This window comes from Amblyomma americanum, chromosome 5 (genome assembly GCF_052857255.1).
Source record: "Amblyomma americanum isolate KBUSLIRL-KWMA chromosome 5, ASM5285725v1, whole genome shotgun sequence".
Classification (NCBI taxonomy): domain Eukaryota; kingdom Metazoa; phylum Arthropoda; class Arachnida; order Ixodida; family Ixodidae; genus Amblyomma; species Amblyomma americanum.
Genome location: NC_135501.1, coordinates 138521983 through 138537464, shown reverse-complemented (window position 1 = coordinate 138537464; position 15482 = coordinate 138521983). Strand labels below are relative to the sequence as shown.

General features: G+C 47.1%; 1 protein-coding gene across 1 annotated transcript in view; it reads left to right on the top strand.

The window, feature by feature from the left end:
* Positions 1-709: 709 nt before the first annotated feature.
* LOC144132774 (endoribonuclease Dicer-L-like) overlaps positions 710-15482 on the top strand; it is a 67511-nt gene continuing 52738 nt past the window's right edge. The window contains exons 1-8 of the mRNA XM_077665422.1: positions 710-1009; positions 1331-1493; positions 4218-4348; positions 4712-5013; positions 6898-7111; positions 10382-10734; positions 13309-13405; positions 13876-14118. Coding sequence (XP_077521548.1) covers positions 755-1009; positions 1331-1493; positions 4218-4348; positions 4712-5013; positions 6898-7111; positions 10382-10734; positions 13309-13405; positions 13876-14118 — 1758 coding nt within the window. The 5' untranslated portion in view covers positions 710-754. The remainder of the gene's footprint in view (positions 1010-1330; positions 1494-4217; positions 4349-4711; positions 5014-6897; positions 7112-10381; positions 10735-13308; positions 13406-13875; positions 14119-15482) is intronic.

The window sequence follows — 15482 nt, the reverse complement described above, 5'->3', positions numbered from 1 at the left end:
TGGTGATACCAGCATGCTGCGGTTCGCTTCGGCGGATGATTGCTGGTTCGATGCGCGCACGTGATCGTTTCCTGACCGTCTGTTATCGATCTGAATGGCATAAATGTAGCCGTTTTCAAGAAAATAAACAGTTGGAAGTTGCGATCTGTACGTGCCGCATGTGTTTCGTCCTTTGCACGGAGTAAGACTATTCTTACACCATGGTCTTATAGCGCAAGAGCGTACTTTTCTAACTATGAACCAACTTGCCCAAACGAAATTACTAATTATGGGATTCACGCATAGACACTATATTCAGTGCAAACAGTTATCAAAACCCAGTTAGACTTAAAGTGAAAGGACGCATGTGCACCACTTTCGCTTGCACCGTCTCGCGCTTCAGACCTGCCAACTCAATTCAAATCTCGCGCGGCGCTGCTAGGTCACTTGTTTTGACTCTTTATTTTTTCATAGATGTTCCAATACATGAATTTAAATAAACGTTTCTAGTTCTAGTAACGTTGAACTACTACAAACAGCATGCATTCGTCTTTATTTTTTTATCAAAAGTTTCCTGTTTTCGTGCGTAAAACGACAATGCAAAGTGAAGCGGTGCCATGGCTAGGTGGCGTGAGCCGCCGTCCAATCTAAATGGTTCTGTTTTATTCATTTATCCACTACCTCAAGTGGCATATTACGTCTACGTTTTAGCATGTGTAAAGTCACGTGATTTACGCAGTGCAAAGGGTGAATTCGAAACTCCGAAAGGGGATACATGTCACATTGCGCGAGTTGCGAGGCTGGGAGCAGCTCTTCCGGACGCAAGACCGCTGCAGACCTCATTGCCCGGTCCGGAAGGCGTTCCAGGCTCCTTGATGAAATAGAAGTTCGCAGCAAACAAAGCCGCGATCGCGATCTTGCGATGGCGGACTGCTCAAGCTCGTCGAACGCGTCTGGTGCGGGTACTGCGCCGAGTGATGATGACGAAGAGAGCGTCCCGATAGATGAATTCAGTCCCAGGGAGTACCAGGTGAGTCTTAATTATATCTCGACGTAATGATAACGACGTAGGGCGAGCTTTTGTTTTGTTTTGTCTAGTGTGCAGCGTTCAATCAACTTGTTTTTGTTGCTGCTGCGTTTAGAGACGCTGATGGTTCTAGTCTTGCTGCGCAGCTTTGACGCTTGCATAGGGTGCTTGTTTTGTCCGCATTGTTCGCACGATATATATATTACGGACTTTTTGACGAGACTTTCTTGTGTAAATAATGTTCAGGAAATTGGCAGTCGCCCGAATTTGTGGAATTGATCTATACTTGGCGCACCTCATTGTATTTAACGTTCTTATTTCCAGGTCGAGCTATTCGAAGCCGCCGTGAAGGAGAACACGATAGTATGCCTGGGGACGGGAACCGGCAAAACATTCATCGCTGTCATGTTGATCAAGGAATATGACGCTGCCATCCGCGTTCCCTTTGAGGAAGGGGGGAAGAGAACCTTCTTTCTTGTGCCTACAGGTGGGGCTTTGCGACTAGTGCACAATTCAGTCTGCGTTCTAGACTTGAAAGAGCTATGAAACAATTTCTACCCGCCGTAAAGTTGGATAGCATGCTAGTGAACACCTGAGCCCAGAATAAGTGCTGTGCGCTGTGCAGAGGGCGTGCAGTCTTTATCCTTATTCATGCAGTCTTCATCTGAGAATACTTCCTTCCAATGCCTGCTCTCAGTTAGTACCTCTGTGATGTCACTTCTGCTGCTTGTACGGCACTGTAGCTGTAGAGCTCATTCGAACTGCAAGCTGCCATAGTTTAAAATTGCAGTCTGTGGCGCCACAACGGAATATGGGCAGTACTGCTCTCAGTATGATATGTAGACCTTTTTATTAAGGGCTCTCTGGGGGTTGCCGTGTTACTCACTAATCGTTTTGTACACCTGCTGCAGGCTTAGTAGAAATGGTTGCGCAGGCTTTCCACAACAGTTTGCAGCAGTCCAAAGGGCGCAGTGTTTCGACATCTACGTGTACTATCAACAACAAATGAAACGCAAACAGGATAACTGAAACATGACAACACAAGCACAAAGATAATAGCTGGTAGAGAGGAGATACAGGCAGACTCCAGTAATGCTTCCATGCAGCTGTCTTTGCACCATAGAAGTGATACTCAAGTGTGTTGATGTTCAGTTTCCTTGGACTAATATATTCTTGTTTCGCTGTTCCTGTTTCAGTTGTCTTGCTTGCATTTCATTTGTTGGTAATAGTATGGGATGGAAAGGTCTATACTCAGGTGTTTGACCCTCACTCTCCTTTTATTTGCCCTTTCCCCCTTCACCAGTGTGGAGTAGCAGGCCAGGGTTAGGCCAGCCCTCCTCTCCACATTTCCTTTTATTAAATTACTTTCTTGATATCATTTCTGAATGCATCTTTTGCACCCATGATTCTCTTGGTTTGGAATCGTGTAATGACATCCATGGCAGACAGTGTGTTAACACATTACTGCTTCTGAGGAAAAGGTTTTACCTGCAGGAAGGGAGCCTCACTGTCTCGGCTCTGCCATTTAAGGTACATACTTATCTTGTTTGGCTAGGGTTGCCTCATTGCTTGGACCGGTCACCTACCCGATAAATAGCACACCAAAAATCGTCCGATGCAAAGAAGCTACTTGATATTTTGTCCTGATCCAGAGGGAAGAAAGTGGCTGCAATAGTGTAATAGTTCTGCCACATCCCCGTTCCCCACCCACTGGGAGTGCCGACATGGAGCAGGCCTGCATGAAGTAAGCCACTAATTATAAGCTAAATCACGTGATCGTACATGGCACGACCTCGAGAGTGCCCACTTAACAACCAACATAGACAGTGTACTTAACGACCAGTACTAACTTGTAGTTACAACTCACTACAACACTGTTTTCATGTGGCATTTTAAATGGCAGGTGCCATTGGGAGCTGAGCGCCCACAGTGTGTGAAGTTGGGCTGGCTGAAACAGCGTGACTGGCAGGACAGCACAAGACGGGCAGTGTTTTTGTTTGCTTGCCGCCTGTCATCCCGTCCTTCGTGCTGTTCTAAAGAGCGGCAGAGAAGGGAACAAGGTTCACATGCACTTAAACCGGCAGTAATGGGCTTTCGCATGACGGGAAGAAGAAATAAAGCAGGGGTCCTCAAACTGGGTTTTATTGAACCTTTGGGTTCTTCCGAGCTTGTTTTGGATTTCACAGGCACCTGAATTCACGCATCCCTCACCTTCACCTTCCCTTCACCCATTTTCTTCCTGGGCTAATCATTCTGTACTTCCTCATAGTGAACTGCTTCACTATGCAGCTAGTCAATATTCATGCCCGCTGTCCTGCTCTGATTTGCATTCATGTGATGCAGGAAGGGATGGAAGTCGAGATTAGCAGTATTCTACAGCACCTCTCGAGAGCTGCTTTGGTTCTCAAAGACTAAAGAAGAATTTGATTACTTCTGAAATTAAGTATAGATGGCTTGCGCATGACATCAGTGCTGGCACGATGTGTTGCTGCTTTTAAGCTTCTGCGAGGCTTCTGTGGGCAGGTGGTTTTAATTAATGATCAAGCTTTCACTGTGCTCTTGCTCCACCAACATGATGATTAGTGTGTTGTTGGCACAAGCCATCTATTAAGCACAGCCAGCCTGTGGAGCAATGACACTGTTGGTGCAGGCATGTGGCTTCCAGTGCAGTTTAAATTACAAGAGGGCAAGAGGCCTCAGAGGAACTGGGGGGAAATTTTGAATTATTGGTAAGTCCACTGATACAAGTTATATATGACAAAAAAAAATTGTTGCTGCATATGATTCCACAAATGGTGCCGTTTCTTACTCGCAGATTTTGCAGCCTATTTCAGAACTGTTTTTAATGCAGGTTAGAAAGGCGCCTGGGATAAGTGATGGACATGTTTGCTGAGCCATTTGATGCAATTTTAGCTCCAAAAGTCGCATACTACTGCAGTGTAACTGTATTTTATAATTTTATACTTTATTGCGTATTATGCAGTTGTGGCACCATTTGTGGTTCTGTTACTTTTCCTAGCTTGCAGTGCATAGGCCGTGTATGCCACATACTAAATAGGGCTCAAAAGCAAGAACATAGTTGCAGAAGCATTCGTGGGTGTCGTCTTTTCTCACAAAAGAAAATGTCTGTCACTTATGGGGGCGGCGCAATGTTGTGCCGAACTTGGCTCATTCGTGAGCTCAAAACTGACCTTCACTTTGCATTTTACAGTCCCCCTGGTTGTACAACAGCAGAAGGCCATCAAATGTCAAACAGACTTGCGTGTTGGAGGTTACGTCGGTGACATGAACGTTGACAACTGGAACAAGGAGCGCTGGCTGAAGGAGTTCATCGAGTCTCAGGTTGGTGCAAACTGCAGCACACTGCATTTGAGACATTAGAGATTCATATAACAGCCTTAAAGGGACGCTGGCAACATATTGAAGGTGGCCTGTACTGATGGATTCATTGTCATTGGCTTGTTAACCTCAACAAAGTTGTCACTACTAACTGGGTTCCATAATGGAGTTTGAGATACGGTACGGCTAAAGATTGGTGCTGAAAGGCAGCTGCCAGTGGTGCCCTCTGCCGAGGTTGTGCAAGACCCATGGGCATAATCATCTCCCAAAGAAGTGATGGAAAGAGGGCCTATTTCTCTAGAGTTCCTTTGTGCAGGATTTTTAGTTCGATTCAGCTGCGGGAATAATGGTCTTCTGCCGCCGCAGGTTCTGGTGATGACTCCGGACGTGTTCAAGGTGATCATCCACCATGGCTTCTTGGAGCTGTCTCGGGTGAATCTGCTCATCATGGATGAGTGCCACCGGGCAGTCAAGCAGCACACCTATCGGGAGGTGATGCGTTGCATGGACGTGCTAGAGCCCCATCAGCGGCCTCGCATATTGGGCCTCACGGCGTCCGTTATTAACAGCAAGGCCACTGAGTTCCAGGTCGAGTCCAAAATACGCGCCCTCGAGATGGCCCTTGGCTCTCGCGTCCTCACCGTCTCCAACCAGCAGAGCATGGCCAAGTGAGTCATACTGCACCCTTTTCTGTAGCATTGTTGCCATTGAGCGAGCTTGTGTTTTGGGCGAGAATAAGAGAAAGAAAACGTACTGATGCTCACACTTAATGTCGTTCCGCAGCTTTCGAGTGTCCTCTAATGGCTAGTGCTGTAGGAGGGCTGGCCATGATGAGATCAGACTAAATGGTCAGCTGGCTTAGTTGTGTCAGTCTCTGACAGAGATTGCCACCAGTTCTGTCTGTGACGCAATTTCACTTGATGTGGAAGACATCAAGCACGGCTTCTAGATAACAATGTTCGACTTGACGTCCTTCTAGCATCTAGCATTGAAAAAAGAATGGAAGATGCACCATCACTAAACAGTTCCTGGCTGCCAAATTAAACATCTTAGGCCCGTTTCGCATGCATGCATGCGATTTTCTCCTGTAACGCTGCAAATTCTGTCGGTCTGCGACTGGGTAGGGCCGTCGGTCTAGTCGCAGGTGGCTTGCGATCGGGTTCCGTCCGGTTGGTATCCAGTCGCAGCATTGGTGTGTTCGCTCTACGACTGACCAATGGGGAGTGCTGAGACGGTGTGCGACGTGGGGTGACATGGGAGCTGTTGCCGCGGTGGAAGCAAAACTGTTTATTCTAATCAAAACTTGCAAAACATTGCCTTGCATCTAAAAATACGCTTGTCATAAAATCTACACATTCCGTGCGACATTTCTGTCACGTTTAATAATAGGTTGCCTGTGCAAACCTTGCCTGTCCCTCCGACCGAATTTGCTGTGTCGGCGTTGCATGTGAAAGCAATGACCGAAAATCGCACTTCAGTCTCGCCGACTACACTGAATATTTTCGGTCCAGTCGCAGCATTTGAAACGGGCCTGAGGCATGTGGGAAAAAAGGACTTCGCACATGATTGCCCTGCTGGTCCAAAGGAATGTTGTCCAGGTCGACCTGAGTTGTTAGAAGCATGCGGGCCTGGGAAAGGGGTGCTTTTGAGCAGGAGCTGACGAACATTTTGGGGGCAGAATGGGGAGGGGGCTGGGGCAGACTAATCGCATTAGTAACTTAGTACAGTTGCCGACCAATTTTTCTGACTCTTGAGGACCCGAAAAATAGTCCAGATAATTTGCACAGGCCCTGCTTGCAAGCTATAAAACTAGCTTGTATACATCTGAACTGGAACCAGGGTACTGCCATGTTTGCATTCAGCGTGTCTGCACAAAACCACATGTCTCCGATGCCGAAATCTGTGGCGTTACTCAAATGGTCCAGCTCAGCATATGTGCTCGGTTTAAAACTCTCCACATCTTAATTTATCGTGTTCTTATTGTTTCTGTTTTGCACTTGTGAGACAGGTCTTCTTTCTATTTGTTTTGGCTGCATTTTAATTCGATTAATAAAGAAAAATCCACCTTTACGTGATGGGAGCAGCAAAAGGAGGTGAGGGACTTAAACGAATGCATGAAGGAACGATGCTGACTTTTTGAGCATTCTTTTTTTTTTTTTGTAGCACTAGCACCCATCTGATTAGGTCACCCATTTATAGCTGCAGTCAATTTCCAGAGTGAAATAGTATTATATTCCATGGTCACTTTATGAACAGTGAAAGACTACCTTGATGGTTAGTTATTATTATTTTTGTTGTTAAAATTGATATTCGCTTTTTTGGAAATACAAATTGTGTACAAAAGGGACAGAGGATAGAGCGGGAGGGCTACCAACGAAAGAGGGAATTCAATGTGCACGCAGGTTTAATGAGACATGACATGTGTGGATATACTCGGGGCTAATCCGCCTCGGCTTGATGGGCAGCAAGGCCTAATAGCAGTCTTCAACTTGTGCATTGGTGTCTTGAGACGGAGACTTGGCTGGTGACCACTCCCTGATGGCTTTCTGAAGGTATGGAACCAAGCCAAGAGAGGTGCTGGTTGAGCATCACACCGCAACCAGTCCGTCGTCAGTCGCCAGCATTGAGGTGCCCGCGATAAGCAGCATCGCAATGACGACATCACAGGGCCAGGAGCTGGAGCGGAGGCAACGCAGCATAATCAAGGTGCTGCGCGACCTGGGTGTCTGGTGCGCGAAGCTGGCCATCGATGTCATCATGGAGGAAGTGAGTTTGGCTAGAGTGTTCTTGGGCTCCTGGTGTCATCATAGTGGTTGGGAACCTAAATATTCGCCGGAGAAGTTGAAAAAAAAAAACGCGGTTGCTTGTTCACACTGAAAGCAATGTGATGGTGCTCATTGAAAGCAGTGTGTAGGTCACCTCATTGTTCCATTCCTCTTCTTTACTGAGGGACGCTGAGGACAGGTCTTGCCAATGCAGATTTTTTTTTCTTAGTCAGAATGGATTCTGTCTTCTGGCTCTGATGTTGTTTGTTAGGAAACGGAAGATGTGGTCAGTGATGAGAAGATGAGGTTTCAAAATATTTTCCAGCAGTCAATTCATACTTGTGAGCTCGAGACTGAAAAGGACTCGATAATCATCTCCATTTAAAAGTGAACAACAGGTCATGTAATTATGAGCAGTGCAAGCTGTGTAGTTGCTGAGTGATTTTGCTGTAATGATGTTTAAAATGAAAGGCAAGAATCTGACCAGCCCTTGTGGCACCCTTCTTTACACAAGTCATTTTGCAGTAGAGGCGTTTTGCTGCACTTAACAGAATTAAGGAGACAGAAAAAAAGCAGTGGGAATGGAAGCTAATGCTGGAAGCAGGCATGGTTGTCAGTCTCTTGTCTGTCGACCTCCTTTGCTGGCTGGTAGGGATGACTGAAATATTTCTCAGATTTATTGATTGAACTGCTGCATTGACCGCAGCGGTGGCCAAGTGGTTGAGCATCCGCCTCGTATGCGGGAGGTGCGGGGTTCGATCCCCAGTGCCGCCGGGTACCCACCGGTGATACAATGGGTACAAGCTTTCCCCTGGTCTGGTGCTCGGCTTATTTAGGGTGAAATGCTTGGGAAATGGGTCTCTGACCCCACCTTGAGAAGAAGAAAAAATACCTTGTGACATGGCGTTCTTTGGCCATAGCTGCCCTTGCGCCATAAAAATCCATAATCATCATCATCATGAGCTGCTGCATTGTTTGTGCAGGGTCCTCCAAGGAAAAAAAGTTGATCAGCAATTGTGGAGGGCCTTAAAAGGGGCTCTGAAACACCTTCCGAGGAGAGGACATCAACTTGCTCAATCATTGCACTGTGTTGCCATGAACACCTGAGCCAAATAATACACTTCTACAACGAGCAGAGAACCCACAATCACACGCAAAAGTTGGCGAGCCCTTCCTGGCGACATTTTCATGTTCGCACCCTCCTCCGTCTTTCGCATCTACGTATACATGTTGAGAGATGGCTATTGGTTAGATTCTTTCAGACGTCAGGCAGCTACAAAGGCCGCGGCCAATAAGCCGCATAGCTCCTCGGGTCAGGAAGCTCTCCCCCGAAGGTGGGGCCGGCGGAGAGGAGCGCTGACCTTCCAATGTGCAAAAAGTGACTAGAGGAGAGGGAAAGGCGCGACTGTTTCTACAGAGCGCATTAAAAAATTCTTCCTGGACAATATTTGTGAAGCGGCATGCTTTAACATCCCAAGCATACCGCAACTTTATTAGAGCCCCTTTCAGAGCCCCTTTAATGCCTTGAACTTACTTTCAAACAGCAGGTAGCATCTGGAGTAGTAGTAGTAGTACTAGTAATAATAATAATAATAATAATAATGGTGATGATGGTGTTTGTTTTCCACTATACAGTACATTATAGCAGGGTACCCATAGTAAAAGCTGTCTTTTGACAGCTTGACGTGTCAGTCGTTATCAAATCCAAGAAAAGCGTTGGAAAATGTTTTTTGTTTGTCCTCGATTGTGGTGTTGATCATTGGAAGATTAATATTGTAATCTTCTGTAAAAAGTGTCGAGAAGGTAGAGTACTGCAAGCGACATGCAAAGGTCATGGGTTCAGATCCCACTAGCAGCATGCAGTTGTCTGTTCTACTTTCTGGTAAAATTATTTTTCATTTAAAGATACCATATTTACTCGCGCAATTTGCGCATTTTTTTCTTTAAATTAAAGCTTCAAAAAGAGGGCGCACATATTGCGTGAAAATTTTCAGAACGCACCCTAAAAAGCTCTACAAAGGTCACAATGTGCAACATATACTGTATACTGCCGCCTATAAATAGACCTCCCATTTCACACTCTTTGCAGGGCCCCCCCCCCCCCCCCCCCCCCCCCCCCCCCCCCCCCCCCCCCCCCCCACACCCCACCCCACCCCAAAAAAAAAGTTGACTCCAAATATAACATACATACCCTGTCCCGCCATGCCCAACCTTATGTAGTTCCACACAGGATGGCGCCACGGTGCATGCGCAGCTCAAAGCAATAAACGTGCAGCGATCGCAGTGACAGGAATGGGAGGCAAAAGAGATAACTGGTGATTAAACAGGGCCCTTGTGTGCACCCCGCTGGCTAGCGGCAGACCGAACAGCAAACGATTTCGGATTCGTGTGCACATGTAACTGTTCATCCGGGAAAGTGACTGTCAGGGCAAGCAAACCGGCTAAACAGCGCACATTTTATGCCTTCACCACTCACACCTTGCGCAACTGTACACAGTGGCCCGTCCGCACGATTTTCCCAAGCGTGCCTTGCACGCATCCACATACATGCTGATGGTCCGGCACAGCAGAGAGCACAAAGTATGCAAGTAAAAGATTTTTTTTTTTTCAGAGTTCCGGGTAAAAAGTTGGGGACGCACAAATTAAGCCTGTTTCATATGCAAGCGAACCGCTCGCGAATTCCGCTGCCGCAGCGAATACACCCTCTCTCAAGCGGCGGAGGAAGCTCCAGCGGCTGGAGCGGCGAGGTTCGGGCAAGTTGAAAATTTTGGCGGCGGCGACGCGGCAGCACCGCATCTCAACCAATGACAGCCCGGCGTTGCCACATGAGTTTGTACGCTGCACGTACAAACTTTTGTTTAAAAAAGAAATTGTATAAAATGCTATTTAATGCTTAATACACAAGAATTATATTTATTTAAATAAACCGTGAAAAGAAATGACAAAATAATGCTTATATATTACGCTTTTTTGTGTTTGCAGGCCACCAAAACTGGTTGCAAGCGCATATCTTTTTATTGGTTTTCGCAGCGATGGGAAACGCGCAGTGGCGATGCATGTGAAACGAAAGCTCGCGAACCGCTTCGCAGCACCGTGCCGCTGTTCGCTCTGTTCGCCAATTCGCTTGCATGTGAAACGAAAGCTCGCGAACCGCTTCGCAGCACCGTGCCGCTGTTCGCTCTGTTCGCCAATTCGCTTGCATGTGAACTGTTCTTTACGCGAGTGAATATAGTACTTGCATAATGAAGCAGATGCTACTGTCGCATTGCAGGCTCGTCGAATGCTGGAAGGTCTCGACGACACAAGGGTGATCCCGGAGGTGGAGATCTGCCTTGAATGGCTGGATAAGGTGCGGAAGAGGTGCGCGAACTGTATGGAGACTATTAAACGCGCGGGTCTTGTTGAGCCCATGCTGCTGGTGTTGTCGACGCCCAAGCTGAGGCGTCTCCTGGAGATCCTGTGGGAATTCCGACCTCGCCGAGGTGAAACCGGAGCAGGCAGCGGGGGTGGCGACTCTGCCTCTGAGGCCACTGAATCGCTGTGTGGCATCATTTTTGTCAAGGAGCGCATTGTCGCTCGTGTCCTCCGTGATTGGCTTCGTGAGCTGGCAAACAAGGTTCCTAGGTATGATACAAAGCGCTGCGCTGCTGCATTTACTAAGCATGGTACCGAACAGAGTCATTCTAATGAGTGTAATTTGCTAGAAATGTGGACCTCAGAATTGCTGAAAATTACCTCGAGGGAAATGTGTTGTGTTCGTATGGCCACCATGGTTATGCTCATGGTTGCCAGGATGCAGACAGTTGTATCTTGGCTGGTGCTTGGTAGAAAATGTGGATTCATTTGTAACATTTCTCAAGACAAACGTGCAAGAAATAGTTTGCTGATTTCTATTCGAGCCTAATGCCCAACAATTTAAGTACCATATAAACGCATGTAAGGGCCGCGCCCATGTATAGGCTGCACTGTTTTCCCAAAGAACTATTAAAAAAATATCCATGTAAGGGCCACACCCAACATCATGACCCAGGCGAGACTAGTCTTAGAAATGCACATGCACAAGAGCTTCCAGGCGCCGTGCACATACGGTGTGCAAGTCATCATGAGCATAAACTCTTCCTCCTTCGCGAACTCTCGCGGTCCTTGTCCACATCAGTATCACCATCTTCTGCTTTTTGTGGCTGTCAACCGCTTCTGCGTTTTGGCTTTTGTGTGCTGTTCTTTTTTTTCATGAACTTCCACTGAGCATTGGCATTTCAGCACGATGGGCAGGCACCTTAATAAGTAGCTGCATGGCTGGCTCTAATCTGAAAGTCATAAACTTTGGTCTCGAACACTGCAAGCGTGTAGTGGGCAGGAAATTCGATGTGCACGAGCAGTGTGCTCGACGATGGTGCAACCAAAAGGATGCATCGAGGAACGCAATTTGCAAAAGCGCACTTTCCAAGGCAAGCCGTGCAAGTTTCCTGAACTGGAAGATATGTGATGGAAGTGCGGGACAGCGTCTACGCATTGTCAACGGACATGCTGTGTGTGAAGGCAGAAGCCTTCATGCGTGCGAAAAGCATTCTCTGATTGATCTGCTGTTTTTACTTGAGAAAGGAAAGTTGAAAAAAGAAAAGTTATTTTTGTGCACCTTGCATACTTGGGTCGCACCCTGAAAATTGGCTCTCGAATCTGAAAAAAAAATATGCGGCCCTTACATGTGTTTACGCAATACTTTAAAGAAGCAAAACTCCGCTATGATTCAGAAGCGGCACCACTATTTTTCTACTACAATATCCACGCTTCTGGCTTCCCATTGGGCATTTCTGGAGTGGATGAAATGCTTCCTAAAAGGCTTGCGTAGACTGTGTCGACTATTTTTCCTCTTGGTAATGTGTAGAAGCTCTATCGTGTGGACAGCTTATGGTCATAAATGTTATTTATCAGTGTCCACATTTGGAACAGCTTGCCTTGAATCTTAAAACCTTTTAACTAACCTGGTGCCTTCATCATAATGTTACTTTGATTTGAATGCGCATACATGACCTTCCTAACATCACATCTGCATTCACCTGGTGAACTGTTATGCGGTGCATTTTATTTGCAATATATTTTCATTTGCATAGCATCTTATATTTACTAGAAAGGAGTCGGAACTGCTGGGACCACTGTCATGGTATATTTGTTAGTGGATCCATTGTTAGCCTTGCGTGCTGGTACCTAGGTGTGTGCGCTGCCTCATGTGCAGCATTGGATTCCTTCAAAAGAGTATCCATTACAGTACTGCTGCTACTGACCACATTTGAACCATGTAGTTGGGTTCCCGGTTCGTACGATTTCCTGGTTCATACTCTCAAAATCATGAGCAATAAAAACGTCTTAAAGAGCTACTGTTTCTCTTCCAATTAATGCGTTCCTGGATAATTAATTTCCCAGTATGATCAAGATTTTGCCGATTCTGAACATGTACATTTAGTGGCCATCTGAGCCTGCTAGAACATAAGCCTCAAGGTACGCGACTTCAGCAAACCATTGGCAGTCAGCCGCCATGGTAGCTTTTCCGCAGTGTGTTGGTGCATTGAGGCGAATCATTTGAAAACAAGGCGCATGATCCGGTTTATCCTGGGGCATTCGATATTCAGCAGTCAGATGCGAGAGTGGCTTCTCCACTGTGCATGCATGCAGAGGTGTGAAGCGAAGGAAAACGACGAAAGCGACAACAAAAAGGTCTGAGCTAGTTTCACCTTTGCTATAGTTGGCCTGGATATGTTTCTATGTTTATTTCATGCTTCGAGCACTGCAAGTATGATATAAATCTGAAAGAACCACAAAATTCAGATCTTGTTCCACCAGGTGTTAATGCACCTGTATAGCAAGTGAGGGTTAATTGGTTTGTTCATAGAAAGTTTTTGGCCAAGTACTACACCAGGGCACCCAAATCCTGTCCAAATCCCTGGCCAAAGGGCAGGGTTAATTGGAGAGGCATGGGAGAGGCCTTTGCCCTGCAGTGGGTGTAGTCAGGATGATGATGATGATGATATCAAGTGAAAAAGCGAGTAAATGCCCTTTCACTTGATTTTTCACTAATTTTTCAAATGCTTGGTGATGTTGGGTCACTCATTTTCCCAGATAAGGTTTACCCCCCCCCCCCCCCCCCCACACACACACACATTTTTCACAAAACATATCGACTAGGTTTTACTGTATTGCCAGGTATTCCTACATCGTGCCCGAATTCATTGTTGGCCATGGAGCCAACCTCCAGCTGGGCTCCAAGGAAGCGGGGATGTCTTTCAAGAAGCAGTGCAAGGTGAGCTTGTCCCTCACTAATCTTTGTGAAGCCTTCTTGGTGATTTTTGTACTTGCAGCACTATTTAAAGTGGGGCGCACCTTCTTAACAGCAAAACAGTAGATGTCACTGCCATCTCGGAACGCATTGGTTGTGTAGAAACTCGGCCAACTCGTCCAGCTTTTGGGTGTTGTAATATAAACTAAGTATTTATGTGACAAGTTTAGTAATATTTGTAATGAGCCCTTCACTATGGTGCCCCTCATAGTCCGGGTTGCAGTAGAACGTTAAATCCCCATAAACTTAACTTGTAATGTTTCTATTGAGGGCACCAACAAGTTGGTGCAGCCAAAATTGTACGTGCCTGCCTGAACACAGACCCCAGTGTCCGTCTTTCGCTTCTTGGCAGCGAGCATGTTCCATTCAGTTAGCTTACCTCGACGAATCTACATTCAGACTAGCAAGCGAAAGCATGCCTTGGCTGCTCGCAGGTGTTGGAGCAGTTTCGTCACCAGGAGTGCAACCTGCTGGTGGCAACATCGGTGGTGGAGGAGGGCATGGATGTGCCCAAGTGCAGCCTGGTGGTGCGCTTTGACTTTCCCGACGACTTCCGTTCCTACATCCAGTCCAAGGGCCGCGCCAGGGCGCAGAAGTCTCTGTACATCATGATGACCTCCACCGACGACTTTTGCGCCAACGGCCACAACCTCCGCAACTACCTCGCCATCGAGGCGGTTAGTAGAGCTCTGAAAGAGGGGGAAATATTGGAGGGGACACTTTAAGCTCAGTCTTAAAGGGCCACTGACCAGGGGTCGGGGCATTTTAGACCAACACGCCTTCAAGTTGACGCCATCTCGAAGATCATCTTGAAAGGCATTCCATTGGTGGGTCGTTTTGACTGACGGGCGGAAGGTGGGCGTAGCCAGTGCGTCGCGTCGTCTGCTCATTGCGCGCACGCTTTCCATAGCGCCTTCCGTTTTCGCACACGCATACAACCCCCCCCAACAAGGATTTTACTCGTGCCAGTTCATGTATGTTTCAGCGTGTTTGCGCGTGTCCGTGTCATGTGTCGTACAGTCTCTCACTCTCGCATACACACTGCTTCTTGCTCTTCCATCTTTTCTACACTGCCGCTGCCTTTGGCTTTTCTCGGCTCCGTGAAAAGACAGGAAGTTTAGGAGCAGAGAAAAGACACAAATGCACAGAACACTTAAACACCCATGAAGAAGTGCAAATGTGCAATTCCAAGAAATAACGGACGGTTCCCGGGTCCACGCTTCGCCGTGCGTTTCGAACAAAAGCGACTCCCGCCCCTCCAGTCGTAAAACGGCGGAAAGGCCTCTCTCACATATGCACACACACAAAAAAACTAGGTATGTAACTGACAAAAGAAACAGAAATATATGAAAGGATGTGCTCGCTGACATGTTGAGGGGGTCGAGCCAATCGCGTCTCTCGATCGTTCAGTGTGCGGATAAAATGCAGCGACGTTGTTTTGTCGTTGGATGTGCACGTAGCGACTGGAGTCGAACCACAATCCTAGGCAACAACGTCTCCTAGGCAAAGCAGTATCAGATAACATCGAAGGCGCGGAGTGCAGAAAAACATCTGTGAGCACAGCGGAGCAAGGCCACCGAGGCACGTGCGCCAAACAATGTGCAAAGACGGTGGAGAAGCTGGGGACGAACACAGGCCGGGAAAAAACGGGTCAAGCTGTTTTGTTGCATACCCAACTGGGAAGGGCAGGGTAGGGAGTGGAGAAGGTGAAAAAATGTTAGAAACAAACAAAAATGCTGCGATGACGCCGCAAGGTCACGTGACCTAGGTGGCCCACCTGCCTTCTAGGTTGCTCTTTGGGGACTGCCTGCCAGAACTATGCCCGTGAATTTTCTCTCGCAGTGCCGACACCAGCATTGCCAGCACCATATTTTCTGGATAATGGGGTCTTTACCGCTGCTTTTAGTGTCGGCACAAGCTACATTGCATGCTTTCCAGGCCAAAGTAAAAAATAGCTTTTTCAAATACGAGTGCACCGGTATACTGTGCCAATATGCTGCAGGCCTTGTAATGGACGCCAGTAAGGTGGTGAGGAGTGCAT